This window comes from Centruroides vittatus, unplaced genomic scaffold, assembly GCF_030686945.1.
Source record: "Centruroides vittatus isolate TY-2023 unplaced genomic scaffold, ASM3068694v2 contig_2156, whole genome shotgun sequence".
Taxonomy (NCBI): domain Eukaryota; kingdom Metazoa; phylum Arthropoda; class Arachnida; order Scorpiones; family Buthidae; genus Centruroides; species Centruroides vittatus.
Window position 1 is genome coordinate 292820 of NW_027121344.1, and position 17254 is coordinate 310073.

The following is a 17254-nucleotide window of genomic DNA, read 5'->3' on the forward strand; positions in this document are numbered from 1 at the left end:
ATGTTAATGACATGCAAACTAGTAATACCTAAGTAATTTATTCTTTCTACTGGTCAAATTTAATTTGAACGTTCTTTGTCACGAATACTGGCTTAATTAGGGTTGTATAATGGCATAAGACTGGCAACATAATTGTATTTTCCTGTTTTTTAAGTCCCAGGGACCATATAACCTTCTCACAGAGAAGATTATTTGAACTTCTGGTAGAAAGCATTATTCGTGCAGTTAAGATGACTGAGCTTATGTTCTTGTCATTATATCGTTTAGAGGAGTCACAAAACCCATTACCTCCCTTCAAACATCAGAGAACACAATGCTTTTGGGATGACTGTTTATTGGAGTGATGTGGCATTGTGATAAATGGTTGCACGCTGCCTTTCTCAAACCTTTCCATGTTTGAGAAAAGCACTTTGAATGTCATATGCCAGTAGCACAGCCAGAGATTTAGCAAGAAGGGTGCAACTAAAAAAACTGAATGAAAGGGAAAAAAATCTGATTTTTTATGTCAAAAACTATAAATTGTATGGTTTAAATTTACTTACTTGGGGCAATGACTTCAGTTTACTTTTATACTTACATATAAACAGATTTCTAATGTTAAGAAAATGATTATTAGTAACAGAGGATGCTACGGCTCAGCTACTTCCCTTGGTTATACCACTGCCTTACGCTATATGAATGCAACCTTGCTGCCTTGCATCGTGCTTTGGCCCACAGTTTTTTTTAATTCCATTAAAAAGATCATATAATAAAATATATATTATTTCTTGTCTACTTCCTGTTAGGCAATTTAATGTTCTTTCTAACTTCAATTATTTTAATTTTGGATACTGATGTTTATAACTGACGTAATAACTACGTATTATGTGTGTATGGCTGATAGATATGTTAGGAAATGGGTATACATATTTGTTATTGTTCTTTATAAAGTGCAGGGTGTCCAAAAAGTTACTGCGCAGAGAGAATTTGTAATGACATTGAAATTATGTACAGCATTGGACACAAGACCCGTAAGTTTTACATCCCATATTTCCATTTTGCAGTATAAGGTATTACTGCTCACTCGCAGACATTCTGGTTTTTGAAAGATTTCTTTGCCGATCACCTAATATCTTGTGGAATCTGGCCTGCTAGGTCTTCAGATATCTCTCTCCAGATTTTGAAGCGTGTCTGTTGTTTTTAGACATTATTAATATCTAGAATATGTATAACACAAAAGAAAAGCACACACAAATTGTAACAATTTTTATATTTCTCTCAACTTTGGCACACGACCTTATATACATATAGTTTTAACAATTTATCTCGAAGAATTTATATGCCATCTCGATAACAGATGGCTTTCGGCGACGACACAAATTTACAAAAACAGACAATATATTGCACTCAGGTCTTGCAACGTTATAAAAGAAATTAACTTTTTAGTTAGTTTATCATTTGGACAGTATGCAAATTTATTTAAGTGAATGACAGCATGCTCCTGTGGATCTGAATGGACTCGAACCCACTAAGAAAGAAAAAGATCCACTAATTTTGGAGCAATTCACTCCAACATATTGACATACAAAATCAAATCTACTCACATTTTAATTGATAATACTGTTCTAATGTGTGGAGCCAAACTGTCAGCATGCATGCAGCTTTTGTTTTTTTTTTCTTTTTTTTGACTGTTAAAATATGTGGGACAATACCAAAGCTGGATTGTTTATTAAAAGTATCTTTTGATCATCAAACTCCAGCAAAATATTAACTTCATCTCCTACTCTTCAAATATAACTTGTATACAGATATATATCATACAATTTAAAGATATCTGCATTAAATAACACTAAGATATATATAGATTCATAAAAGTAGTGTTTTGATATGTTTTGGGTCTTAGTCCGGAAAGGATTTTCTATGACCAGTGACTTAAAATGACAATGTCAAAGTCAAGCTTTTATATAGAAATGCATGGTTAATTCTGCAGCACGGCATTACTGTCGAGTGCAATAATTGATAGTGTCATTTGCAGAATGTGTTCTTTATCATTATCCTTCTTGAGCATATATCTGTCGGAATATCATCCAAACAGTGTTATGTTATATAATTTGTGTAGTAATTACAAAAAGTTTTATATACAATTATACAATATGCGGGTGGGTGTATATATATGTGTGTATGTGTTTGTGTACGTGTATACAGATATGTCATATTCAAAATTTAACCATAGGATTCTAGAATACATAAAACTCTTAAGAAAATGAAAACAAAATAATACAAATTGTGCATTATTTAAAATCTAATAGTGCACATAATGAAGGGGGGAAAGGAATATAATCTCATTTGGTAACTCATCTTCCTAGTTTCATGCTTATCACTTTATAATACTAATTATTGCTTATCCTATCACTCTTAGTAAATAAATTAAACAATAAATTAATTTGATTTCGTGGATGTTTGCAAATGACAAAAACATCACCCGAATAATTAATTTATCGGAACAATATCACAATTGATGCCTAAAAGTTTGCTTTTTTTGGATAAACGGAAGGAAACTTGTATCGTTACTTACCTGATATAAACTAAAAAATACGTTTTGCTAAATTTGTTTCTCAAAATAATAACTTAGAATGCCACTTTGATGTGTCTACAACATAAAAAAAAGTGGTAAAATAATGGACATTTTTAACAATTAAATTGTTTATAGTTTCTGCCAGGGTCAGAAAAGACAACAGCTTAGAGGAGTTGTGGTGTTATGCCTCTGTCGATAGCGGCATCTATCCTGTTCTTCCTGAATGTATCTGTGATATTGGCGATCCTGTTCCTGAGAGGATATAATTTGTTCTATTCTAGCTGGAACTTCGATCTTTTCTGCACATTTTATGCAACATGCCCAATGCTGAAATGGAACGCACGTGTTTCCAAGATAGGGATTCTTGAAAGTGAACACTTTATAACCTAAAATTTTAACAAAAGTTTTAGAATTTGAAACTGCAAACAAACTGGAGATAAAAGAATGTACACATACCTGACTGCGCTTGCAATTCTGCTTTTGTGCAGTTCCCACAGATGTTAAACTTGAAATACATGTCCGAAATGTAATCCATGAGCATTGAAGGTATGTAAGAACAAGTATAAAAATTAATTTTTGCAGCTATCACGGCCCTAGCGGAGAGAAACTGGAGGGAATCCGGTTGACGAACTGACTGGTGAGAAGGTGACCCGTTGACAGCAAGAATCCTGTCATTGACGTCCGTGTGATACCACATGAAAGTTGCCTTGAAGTAGTTATGATTCCCGTGTCTATGCACAGTCTGAAGAGAGGGCATCTTCAATAGGAAACCAGGAAGAGCATCGAGAAGGTTATTGTCTAGTAGTAACACCTTCAGACGACGACAGAAAGTGAGCGTGTAAGGAATCGAAGAGTTCTGTAGTCGATTGTTTGTCAGTGCAAGATATTCTAAACGTTGAAGCCTTCCAATGTCAGCAGGTACTCTCTCCAAGAAATTATATTTCAGAGAGATGGCACGTACATTTGGGCATCTAAACAGCTATAGTAAAAAACATTAAGGATAAAATAGGCTATGATTCAAATATAAAGGAAAGAAAAATGCATAAAAATGAAATATAAACTTGCCTCACGTGGTAAATGACCCCCTTCTCCATATTTAAATATACTGTCAAGATGCAGTTCAACAAATTCATTCATGGCTAAGTATCTGCTTAGAAGATTTTCTATGGAAATATGCAAACAAACAGTTTAATATTTTCTCAAAGGAATGCAAATTTTATATATAGGATGGCTCAAAACTCCGTTAACTACGTGTTGTTTGTAGAAACTTGTAAGAAAGTCAACAATTTATGAATGCACAAGACAACAAGAAGGATCTTTTCTGAATAATTTTTACAAAATTTGTAAACAATAAAGTATTTCAGCAACTGTAATTTAGTATTTTACAATAGTTGACCAACTTTTGAGCCACTCTACATACTTACCACCAGGTAAAGGCACTTGACGAGAGGCTTCAGAAGATAATTTTTTTACAAAAGCTGGAAACCTGTCTTTAGTCTTCTCCAGTGTTATAGCTAAAAACCATAATTTTGGAGGAATATTCTAAAAAAATAATAAAATAGTATTCAAATTATAAATAATTTATTCTAATTTATACAATAAGCAATAACTTAATCAGTTTAGAAGATAACTTCTGGATGAAAGAAGTGAAACTCATTGTTTTTGCATGTAAAATAAAACTTTATAACCAAGATTAGTTTAATGAATAGGCATAATGTTCTGTAAATTAAATCAGAAAGTTGCAGTGTGTCGCCAAATTAGTAGGAAATAGTGTTTCACAAATATAGATAATGCAAGATTGAGCTTTCTCTATGCTGCTGGGTTGGTCTCTTTGAAGATTATCCACAATATTGTCAGTCTCTTGGCTATTGAACAGCTGAAGAAATCCGTGGTCAGATATGGGGCAGCAGGAAACTGACGGCATATTACCACGAAGCTTCTCATACATCAAATGCAAAAAAAATGCTAAACAGTACCATGATTCTCTTCATTGCTCTTTCATTGACATAATACTTTTCAAAGATTATCTGATTATCAATTATTTGCACATTGCCATGTCCGAGTTTTATCTGTGGGAGCGGTGTCACGTCACGGCGATCGTTTGCTTATGAAAAAGTGTAATGCTTGTTTGCAAATGATCACACAGTTTCCAGCTTCTATTTACCTCATCCATTTCTGCAAAGTATCATTTCCTATTAATTCAATGATGCAGTTATGTAGAGGTTAGTTTATATGTAGAATAAAATTTATATTGTCTTTAAATAAAATATATATAAAGATTATCTTGATGTCAACAATTCAACCATCCTCATAGGATAGAAGAAGGTTTTAATTGTTAAAACTGGGGAGCACAACAGACACTGTCTTAATTATTTTTCACAGAATTAATTATCCAAATCTATGGGTTAACGTCAGGTTTTTCTTGTTTGTTCAGGATGATGTGACCATGAGCATGTCAGCTATTCTGAGGAATAGATGTCTGGTGATGGATATGAATATTAATTTAGATAAGAGATGGAACCTAACACCTACATCTAATACCAAATTACTTAATTTCTAATTACTAATATTTGGTATTGATACAACGATCTCTGTGTGATATGGTGTTCCTATTGAGTGATCAATTTTTCTGCCAGGGCTGTGGAAGTTCTCACCTTTGAGAGATCTTCCTTATGCTCTGCCAATCTAACCTTTAGTGTGCAGTACTGCTACTGATGTAATAAAACATAGAGTCGGCCTTTGCGCAGTATGTAGTTTGTATGTGCCGGTTGTCGGTTCTGTTTGTGTGTAATTTTTTTTGTTCCTAATCAAATCTAATATGGTGGTTAGGCAGATGATGAAAACTTAGTTTTGAGACATGATACTTGCTCCCATTCATCTTATTGATCTGGTTTATTTCTTGAACTGTTCCAACACGTGATAGAACTCTTAAAACGGATTTTTGAACTTTCAATTGTCAAAAGTTTTAGAACATGCTTATGATGTTTCTGTTCCATTTTTTTCGTTTATAAATTCTGATGATGGGATTTATGTCCTAAAAAATGTTTAAATCTGAATAAAAAAGTGAAATACTTAAACAAGTCTCTTTACATTAAGTAACAATGTTTCTGCCATATATGCTCAAGGTGGCCAAATTATAGCTTGCAAGCCACATGTAGCTGTTCTACATTCTTACTGCACCTCCCATATAAGTTGTACATACATATAACTTATGTAACTTAACTCATTCCCTATTGAAACTTATAAATATAGTTTCAATAGGGAATGAGGCTCTTGTATTTCTGATAGGCAATATATAGCTTCTGTCACAATGTGGTTTGGCCAGTAGTTACACAGTGTTATCAATTTGCCAATTTTCCTAACTCTAGGCTTGTCTTTAATTATCTGCACTGCACAAAAAAGTTTAATAGGGTCCAAGCCTGCTAATCAATGTACAAATGGCATAAATTTTGCATCCAATTTTCTATGTGACTCGTGCAGCTCCACAGTTAGATCATACCTAGAGCCAACACTAAGTGAAAGTATATCATTTTTAAACTGATTCAATATATTAATATTCATTTGCAATTAAAGATTGTATGAAAATTTTAATGCATTAAATGAAAATAAATGCACTTTTAAACAGTTGTTCCATGTCAAATACCCTCATTGTATGTTGACACAGATAATTATATTTTACTAGCAGATAGGCCCGGCGTTGCTCGGGCAAAAGTAACGATAGCAAAGATTAAGATTATTATGTTATAGTCACAGTAAAAAAGAGTAATTTCATCAACAAACTAAATATTTCTAAAGAAAGGTCGAATTTGAAAATCGAATATTCTAATATTGTTCGATTTTCACAACGTGTTCTGATTATATCCTTCGATTTTCATCGAATGTTCTAAAGAAGAAAAGTCGAGAAAAACTGAATTAATCTGTTTAAATTTGAAAATCGAATATGTTCTAACATATTACTCTTTTTCTTTTTTTTCCTCCAGCGCCCATAAATCTTGCACATCGCTTTCTCTTGTTCTCCATTGTTACTTAACACTTCCGTTGTTGATGGAAGTGTTAAGCCTTAATCCTGTCCCTCTCCCCGTGGGGAGGAATTTCGAAAAATCCCTTCTTAGTGTGCATTCTTGTGACATACCCTAACTGTGTACCAAATTTCAACTTTCAACTCCTAACCGTTTGGGCTCTGTGCTGATTATTATTATTATTATTATCAACTCGTCTCGATTATATATATAAATTCTTTGCTGCACAGCAAACTGAAATAGAATATGCTCTTAACATTGGCCGACGAGAATGTTTAAATAAAAATTTAATGTTAAGGTATTAATTTATAATTTCAACCTCTAAACAAACTGTACAGTACTTATTTTCATTAAGTCCGACCTCACTTGAGATATGACAAAATCCAACCCCTGTCTAGCTCCTCATCACCTTAAACTTTAACCACCAAAATTTAATAGCATCAATTTAACAAGTAACAACACTAAATTTTGTTCCTCTGTCTTAATCACATCCTGATATATTAAAAAAAATAGTGGCCAATACACGCACAGTTTCTTTTTCATGTTTTTGATTAATTTCAGTTTTGGGGGTTTCAGAATGTAGAGATTTGCAAAATCCTGGAGTGTCGAAATTTGACACAATTAGTAAAGGACACTTTTCCATGTTATATATTTAACAGCTAAGGAAGTATTATATAACATTAAACACTCAATTAGCTAATTACATTAACTGATTAACATCAAATGCCAATAATGCCTGTGGAAGGGTCGCTAAGTAATCATAAATCACATAACTTATCTGATTTGCCAAGAAACAAGGGAAGGGAATGAAACACTTTACTGATATATCCAGTATACCAGTAACAACAGAAGGTATTTGTATACATTGTTCTAGTCACATTTCTTTGAAAATTTATCTATTTCTATACAATTTAAATGATACCAGGTCAGAAGGGATGCATTTTTCCTGTTCTTTTCAGATAATCAAAAGTAATATTGTTTTGTTATATTTGTTTCTGTTAGTATAAATAGCAGTTATAAACAACAAAAACAAATATAAATACATCAAGTTTATAACATTTCTTTATCTCGAGTAATGCCAGAAGTAAATAATCACAAATAAACAGCAGAATATAGCTACACAGAACTGATTGTAGCAATTTAAAAGTAAAGCTTGGTTAACTGACGTCAGTGCCGGCCTGGTATAAATACAAAGCATTTAAAGGTCACTCTGAAGCATTTTTAAAAAAAGTAATTCTCTGTAAACTCAAAGAATTGATTAAATCCTTTTCTAAATCATTATTTTATCTTCTTAACAATAAACATATATGTTTCCTGCAATTCCATATAATAATAATAATAAGTTTTCATATTAACAATGCAGAAGAGGAAGTGCAGATAATTTTTAACATGTGAAGAATTGTATGAGAATCATAAAAGAATTTAAAATAACTGAATTATATATATATATATATTGACCTATAAATTATTTAATTTTTATGCTCCAGATTTTTTAAAATGATGCACACTAAGCTGAAAATATATATATTTTTTAAATCACTGCATTAAATGACATTATTTTGATAAAAATAATGATTAGAAGTGTCTGAAGAGCAAATATTTAACACTACAAATTAAGGTCTTTCCACCTTGTAGGCTTTTCTTTCAGGCTCACAAATCTGACCAGGTGGCCTTACGTATCCTAGACAGACCACCCATAAAAAATTCTGCAGTTCCCGGCCTAGACTCAAACCCAAATCCCAGAGTAGCAGGTCTGCATCTTTATGATTAATTTAGTGCAACAGTTGTGTGACACCACGATGGCAAAGTTTGTGGAATTCTGCCATGTTTGCCATCCTCCACTCTGCTAGATGTCCAGACTAATTAATTTAGAAGATATAATCCTATTGTAACTCACGACACCAACTGGGATGACTATGAGTCCGCAGCCTTCATCCAACTTAAGCTTTTACCCCAGCTGTATTATTTGATTATTAGCACACGGCCTATCGGGTTTGGTCCGATATATTGTCTTTTATTTATTTTCAGTCCCAGAAATTATAAGATATATATTTGAATATGGAATGCAGTATAAATATATCTTTACTAAGTTCATCCTTAAAATTAAGTAACACACAGCTTCTTCAACTTTTATTTAATTAAAAATCCAGGAACGAATTACATAACTTTCCGAGCTTCACCAGAAAAGTTTGCCACATGCTATTTTGTTGGACTCCATTCCCCAAAAGTTATGTTGTTCCAGGCTTCCCTCACCTTTTTAAAAAAATTTCCTAGGACACCTTACTGTGTTTTGTAACAGCCAGAAAAGTAATAGTTGTGTACGGTGCCATCTGTTAACAGATTTTATTAAATAATAATAATTATTATTGTTTAACACGTTGACTGCCACGTGACTTTTCACGATTCTGTTGTAAAACGCCAACTTAATTTAATTATATTATATTATTAAAAACTCTAATCAGAGTACATAGTAATAATCAAAAAGCATATAGAATGTGTTTTTCTTAAAATAAAGGTATTACGAATTATCTCGTAGTTGGCTTATGTAACAGAAAGCTCTTCGCTGAAGCCAAACTACGAGTTAATTCGTGCACAGACACGATTCGTCCTGTTACTTCGCTACAGCCAATCGGAGATGTGCGTCTAAATTCATTAGTAATTAATCGGATATAGAGGCGAGCACATCACATTTACGTCTTTTTTGAGAGTGTTATTTTTTATTTATTTCTATAATCAAATTATAAATATCCCAATATGGATAAGAAAAGACCACTGACTAAAAAACAACTTGATTACTACACTAATCTAAGTGATTCAGAATCTGACAAAATTTTTGGTGATGATGGTAACGACAGTAGCGATTATGTACCATCTGAGGATTCAAGTGAGGACAGTGATTATGACGTCGTCTCCGAACCTGAAGATGAGACTATTCTCGAACCTGAAGGCAATGACGATGCGTCTCAAGCAACCACATCAAATCCAAACGATAATTTGTGGACAGAAACTCAACAAAATCCTGAACTATTTATTTTCCAAGAAAATGTTGGTTTGAAATTGGATACGACAAACCTTACAGTGCAAATGCTGGTAGACCTATTTTTTTCGGAAGAATTTCTTGCATTACTGGTCGAACAAACCAATTTGTATGCTGCACAAGAAATTGCAAAACATAAAGAAATAAAAAATGCTATCGTACTACACAGCTCTAAGAAAGACTATTAGATGGCCCAAAAAGGTTGCATTACATATTATAGAAATATATATACATAATGCGCAAAAACTCTTTCAAAAAGCAACTTCTTCTAAAATAAAACTTATAAAGTTTAGAGAAGCATTCGTCAAAGCGTTGATTGGAAAAGAGATTCAACCAGTTTCAAAAAAAATTAAATTGCAAGAGCTTCACTATTTACAGAGTATCCCACCTACTCAGAAAAAACAACATCCGACAAAGCCATGTCGAATTTGTACCAAAGCTAAAAAACGCCGAGAAACGTGTTATTTCTGTCCAATCTGTCTAGACAAGCCAGCCCTTTGCGTAGAAGATTGTTTTAAAAATTATCACGAACAATAAAAATATCGTTTTGCTTTTGATTTTGAATAAACTTTTTATGATATTTTCTGTTCATTTAAATTTATATTTCTGTTTTATAAATTATCACAAACAATAAAAATATTGTTTTGCTTTCGATTTTGAATAAACTTTTTATTATATTTTCTGTTCATTTATTAATTAATAAATGTCTGTTCATGTAAGCCAAACTTGATTTTTTTGTTCTTGCCCCTGAAGCTATCTATTCATATTTACACTGATATACTACGAATTACATCGTAGCTGCACAAATATGGCAAGGAAACAAACTACGATATAACTCGTAGGTGGCGTCCTAGGCAGAAATGGTAACTACGAGTCATCTCGTAGATGGCAGTCAACGTGTTAATAAAATGAGCTTAAAACTCACACAAATAAAATTTTCATTAAGTCTTACCCCAGCTGAAATATGAAAGATGACCATCCCTATATCCCACCCCTTAAGTTTTATATTGTCATTGCTCCTTATATACAAGTTACAATGCCAAAATTTCTGTTCACGCTTCAGGGAATCTCAAAACATCCAGATATGTAAACAACCTAGAGGGTTGAACTAGACAAAATTCCAATACTTTCCGTGTTAAACATAAAACAGCGTGGAAAATAAAAGAGTTGCACATATGAAAAATTCCAACTGCTTCCCAATAAAAGAAAAATAGTACTGTTAGTGTTATTCTCAAGACAAAATGAATAAAATGTGATTGATTTTAATAAATTTTATCTTCAGTTTTATTAACTATTTATAATTTACATATTAAACTGTATCAAATGTATAAAAATATTCATTTGCAATACGCAAATAATTAGCAAATAATATAATAGCGAATATAATATGCAAATAATTGATATAATCAAAACTAGAGAACTAGTCAATACAAGTTTATCTGTTCATTAAATAGTTAATAACACACACATTCTTATCAATTATCATCAGATATAAGAATGGGTGTTGTTACTTGGATTCAATATTATCATTGTATCCTGTGGACTCGAAATATTGAATTGAAAACATTTTTGTCTCCCTTTTAATTTGATTTAAAGTCAAAACATGCAGTAAACTGGATACAGAAAAATACAATTTCTAATCTCTCATCACAAGGAGGAGATTTACAGAAGAAACTTTAAGTTGCAAATATTATATTACCAAATGCAAACATTTGCATTGTACTGTATTATCTAGAAAATACAACCAGTCAAAATCTTGAGACTATAGCCTTACAATACTAAAATGTTCTATTGATAATTACAAAAATAGAACAACATAATTACGGTAAATTACCAGGAATCATATAATATAGTAACTAACGAGCACCGACGTCCCCATTTAGCATAACAAACGTAAAACTCGTATCATTTCACAGCAGCTCGAAAACCAGTTAACCATTATAAAGGCAGCCGAACATCTCGATAAACACGTTTCTAACCGTTGCATGTTCTAAATTCATTTTATCTAAAACAAACAAAACTGATTTTTAAGCCACTCTATGATTTATAAAACTAATATTCGGTCTAAAACGGCATACTGCTAATGCACTTATCGAGAGAATCGTAAGCACGCGTCCCACCCCAGATTGGCCTTTACATTAAAGTTCACACAGTAAGGTAATTTCATGCCCATCTGGGCATTACTTATTTTTATAATGGTAAATCCATACAATGTAGAGTTTGCTATAGAGACGATAGCACAGTAACAAGATTTAATAAATGCAATCGGCACTAAACACATTAATATAATTAAATCTATTCAAGGACATACCACATTTAATTGCTATTTAATCCCTTTAATTATGAGTCAATTATCTTCATACCGTGCCAATCAGAGCACATTCAAAAAGTAAATTCGTGCCCGTCTGTCTGTCTGTGTGCATGTATTTATGAAACAATGCTAAATGTATCTACAGTAATGCGCATAAAGCTTCACAGCCTCAAATTATTATAGGAAATTGCTGTTATAAAGGGGGGAAAGGCTATTATAGATTAACCCGATTTTTCCCTGTATGTAGTGTCTGTAGGTCGGTTGTTATTGTTGATGTAGTAAGGATGGGGTCTGACGTATATATGTGATATTTTTGGGTGAATTTAAGGGTATTTTTAGTAATAAATCAGATTAAAATGGTTAAGTACCTGTAACCTAACATAACGTTCCTTCTCTTTGCAAAACTTTTCCTTTAACTCGTTCCACAAATCTTCGTCCTCGTCTAGTCTTTGTAGTAAAAGGAATTCGTAACAGTGTAAGACAGAGCTCATCATTTTCAGTCCATTTTTCATAAAATTGATTTAAATAGTTTCGCTTCTTCCTCCGTGCATCTTGTCACATAAACATCGCCATCTTTAAACACTGAAGTGGTCGTCGTCGCGCCACCTGGTGTAAATAATTGATAATTTATCTTATTTTTAAAAACTTTTTAAAGTTTTTATTTAACGTAAGGATTATTATTATTATTATTATTATTTATTAATTATTAGTTATAATCCGTTTAGTTAAAATTATAATAAATGCAACGTATAAGATGGCGCTTTAGTTATTACAAAAGATAAAACTAGATATCCGCCATATTGGGTTTTTCAAAATAACGTTTCTATTCGGAACTGTAAATTAACGCGGTGATATATTACTGATACAATATGAAGTGAAGGGTCTTTGTTTAGGGTGTCACAAATGATAATAATCTATTACGTAATACACGAAAATATTGAGAGCCGTGATTGGAGACGACCGGATGGCCGAGCGGTTAGAGTGGCAGCCAACCGCTCTGAGGACCTATGATCGAATCTAAACGAGTCAAAAAACACTATGAATTTATTAGGCATTGCTCTGGATATGTTGGGCCCGTCAGTGGCAGGAATCTCCAGATGAACATACGAATAAAGAATGTTGTTCCCGTCCCTCACCATCCGGCCCCATCGTGGGCCTAGCCGAACCCATAATGGGCTTGTTAATAAAGGCAGTTTATATTATTATATATGACATTTTTGTAATGTATCCTATACGTCGCATATACAGATGCCGAGTGCTATGCCGGACTAAAACTACACAAAACAAATGTTTAAACACAGATGCATATACGTGTTTAAGAATTTCCTATGTGACATGTGCCCACTACGGCAGCATTTAGTAGAGTGATCCATGTGCTGTTGTGAAACCCTAATGTTTCGAGACGTGTAGTATATTTGGTATGACGCCTGTGCAAGAAAGGTCTACTGGCACAATACGTACTTCATCCGTTCTTCACAGGTGCTTTATCTCGTGGGCGCTCCTGAGTACTGTATTTACTAATTTTTTCAGTGTATCTATTTTAGTCAATGGATGTTTGGTACAACTATATCTATAAGCTGGCTGACTTTTAGGAGGGGAGTCAATTTATCCCGCATCAGTATGAACGTAAGGAAAGTTCGTATGTGGGTTGTGGCGGAGGAGACGAATGATGACAAGTGTTTTACAAAGTTAAAAAGCCGTTTATTTTGTAGTATTTATGCTTACTTCAATGTTAGATAGTTAGGTCGACATCTTAAATCCTTCTTATCTGATCCGAACCGTCCTACCCTCTCTGCTCGGAATAGTTTGATCGCAATCCAGTTGATTTTAGATGGCGTTTAAGAGAGACTACCTAGCTTCTCTAGATAATTAGTCTATGGTTTGTATACACAGATAGAGATTAATCAAATCGCTAGTTCGTTCGTATACACGATTTGAAGAATCAAAGTAATCTTGGGTCAGTTTGATTCCAAAAACATATGCATCCCAAGTATTGTCTGTAAGAGTTATTATTTGGAGAACTTTGGAGTAGTGGACTCCATGCTGTAGCGAAGACAGATCAGCATGGACTGACGAATAGAAAGCGTCTTTACCATGTTTTTTCAATAAATGCAATACGTAGAATGTTTCTTTATTAATAAAAATTAGATTTAAATGTTTTATTCTTATTAGTAAAAATAATACAAACAATTATTTATTGTGTCATCGTGACAATGCTGGGCTGCAATTTTCTGCTACAATGCCTTTAATTTTAGTAGTGCCATGCCTCTGTACATTATACTTTTCCTGTTAAACAACAGAGTCATGCCATTATAAATTTGTTTAGGAGAAAATTTTTGAATTAAAATAACATGACTTTTAGTCCAAACCTGAAGTTTGTATATAGTTAATTGGGGCCTCCTGTCCCTAGACTTTGCATATCTGGTCTAGACTTTCATCCAACTCCGTTCTCGAAATTAAGGAAGAACAGACAACAGCGGATTCCAGTGGAAATTTATAGGTATATCATTTTTGAAAATTGCAGCCTAATTAATTAATGTATATGGATGGAAAGTATTAGGACCCTTAAGTTTACTCTGGGCCCGAGGAAAATTCCCTAGTTTCTTCCTCTTGATCTTCCTGAGCGTAGAGCCGTAAGTCTAAATCTGGCTCTAGTAAGACCACTTACTAAACGAAAAAATTATTGTGACATCGTCACAATATAGAGCTGCAAATTTTAATCATATTTTCACTTTATTATCTTACTCCTCCGAAACAGCTTTACCGATTTTTACCAAATTTCATATGCATATTCAGTAGGTCCGAGAATCGGCTACTATCTATTTTTCATACCCCTACACCATTTCCCCCCTTTCAAAAATATATTTATATATGGATTAAGGCTTTTATGTCCAACAGATGGCGCTAACTTCCGACGACCTAAGTTTGCTTTTCTGTCAGGCATTATGCTTTTCTGTGAGAATGGACTGAAGCAGATCATTTTCTATCTATCTATATAAATAAAATATAACGTTCGTTTGTTCCTACCGATTCCTTTGAAATTTTGACACAACGTTGCATTCGAATACGCACGTGTTTTTATATAATATACATGTCGAAATTCCCCCCACTGGGGGAGATGGACAGGATTAAGGCTTACCGTGAAGAACTCGGCTTCTATTATACTATTTTACATGCGGTTTTTTGCGTTTTTAATTGCATTTTAATACGTTACGTCAACAGAATATACACTAAAAAGGGATTTTTCGATATTCCCCAGCGGGAAAAGTGATGGGATTAAGGCTTACTGTGAAGAACTCGGCTTTTATTATACTATTTTAGATGCGTTTTTGATTGCGTTTTAATAGGGTACGTCAAGAGAATGTACACTAAGAAGGGATTTTTTGAAATTCCCCCCACGGGGGAAGTGTTATACATTTATAATAGATACATTTTGAGCCACAACAACGATTGGCCGGGTCAGCTAGTTTAATTCTAAATATATGCTCCTGATCTCTAATTAGTAGTGTCTTACTCCTGTACGTCGTACTTATCCGATAACAATAGAATCGCGCCGGTCATCTGTGTAACTCCATTCAGGGAAACATTTTTGAATTAAAATCACGTGACTTCCGATTAAAACAGGAAATTCGTACATAGTTAATCAGGTCCCGCTCCAAAACTTTCCATGTCTGGTTTCGACTTTTATCCATCTAATACCGTTCTAGAGATTAATTAAGGAAAAACAGACAGTGGTCGACAGTGGGAATTTATAGGTTTACAATTATTCAAATTGCAGTCTAATGAATTCCATGTGATATGTTCAACTCACTTGCACAACTTGCATAACTTGAGAGTAGCTACCCAGAAAGGGGTGGGTCAACCAGTGTCCCCATGCACAACATCCTGATGTTGGTCATGGATTAGCCCTTCACCAACAAGCTGGTCACATGCAGTTTTCTGAGATTTCTTCATATGTCTAACACTTAAATACGGAAAGTTTCCCGTAGATAGCTCTTCTGAAATACACTCCCTTTGGCATATCCCCAAATGCTCATTTTCAATATTGTAAATATCATTAATGTATTTATGTTTAGCTTTATTTATTTTTCTGTTATAGAGTACAAAACATTTGTATATGACGCACTGGCACGCAATGTTCGAGGTCATTTAGAACATAAAAGCTACGCTGGAAAGTTACGATAATTTCACTTCCGTATATTGTACGCACACTTGGATTGTAAATGGATCGTATAGAATAGATGAGAGACGAGAAATAACGTTTCAATCCACAGTTATCCTTGAAAATTCATGATTAGTTCAGATTCAAAACAAGAGATCGGCACGATAACATCATATGGCAAAATTCGATTTGCTAGAGAACCACTGATAATACTATCCATGATAGATCGAGTCACTTAAGTTTTCATGGACTACATGAATTGACCCGCAATGGAATTGTTCAGCATGAGTGAGGAATGAGTTACTAATTCCTCACTCATGCTAAAACAAAAAAAAAAAAAAAAAAAAAAAAAAAAAAAAAAAAAATAAGAAAAGAATTCGAACCCGGATCCATTTTTAGACGAATCGCTAGTCATTTAGCAATCTAATGCACAAATCAATATATTTTATATCGTATATCAACTTCAGTCTCTATATAATATATATAGTTGAGGATGATTTAGTCTAAAGAGCATCTATATATTTTTTAAATTTTTTCCGCCCTGTGGGCATTAGGAGGACCATTTTTAGCGAGCTCATTATGTGTTCTGCCAGGCCCACAACGAAGCGGCCGGGTGATGAGGGAAGAGACCTGACTCCCAAATAGTTCCTGAGGTTTCTCGACCCACCCTGATTCGATTCCAGGTCTCTTATAGCGGTGGGCTGTCACCTTACCCGATCTAAAGACCCAGGATTCTTCTAAATATCATATTGCTAATACACTTATGAAGCGTTAAACTTGAATTGATTTTACAAAAAAGTGTTTAATATTTCAGATCAATAATGAATTTTTATCGATAGAACGAAGTGAAGACAATATCCATGTAACTGGTAGTAACTGCTACTCTTATAATACATCTTCCGGATATTTTATTTTATTTTTAACGTTATAAAATAAATTTATTCTATTCTATAAATGATAACATAACTACAATTCAGTAAAATTACAAGAAATTAACTTGGGTAATTGTTAGTAAATCTGCAGAAGGGAGAACGTATGTATTTTTTAATTAATAATTCAAATTAACCTATCAAGAAGGTTGAAAATTTTGAATTATCCAATAGAACCGTCTAAATGTAAATTTGAAATAATGAGTCATATAATCGTGATCCGGGATGTAAAAGTAATACAC

General features: G+C 33.4%; 1 protein-coding gene across 1 annotated transcript; it reads right to left on the minus strand.

Annotated features, from left to right (window-relative positions):
* Window positions 1-1230: 1230 nt before the first annotated feature.
* Window positions 1231-12514, minus strand: LOC136970750 (uncharacterized). The gene is made up of 5 exons (XM_067265204.1): window positions 12290-12514; window positions 3979-4096; window positions 3620-3717; window positions 3011-3533; window positions 1231-2940 (listed from the first exon to the last, which is right to left on the minus strand). The coding sequence occupies exons 1-5, from the start codon at window positions 12431-12433 to the stop codon at window positions 2702-2704; spliced, it is 1122 nt and encodes a 373-aa protein (XP_067121305.1). The 5' UTR covers window positions 12434-12514; the 3' UTR covers window positions 1231-2701.
* Between the last annotated feature and the right edge of the window lie 4740 nt (window positions 12515-17254).

Coding starts and splice junctions, on each gene's coding strand:
- LOC136970750 (XM_067265204.1), bottom strand. CDS start 12,433: ATGAAAAATGGACTGAAAATGATGAGCTCTGTCTTACACTGTTACGAA. Junction 3,534..3,619: donor GGGGTCATTTACCACGTGAG/GCAAGTTTATAT, acceptor TTTTTACTATAG/CTGTTTAGATGCCCAAATGT. Junction 2,941..3,010: donor AGAATTGCAAGCGCAGTCAG/GTATGTGTACAT, acceptor TTAAAATTTTAG/GTTATAAAGTGTTCACTTTC.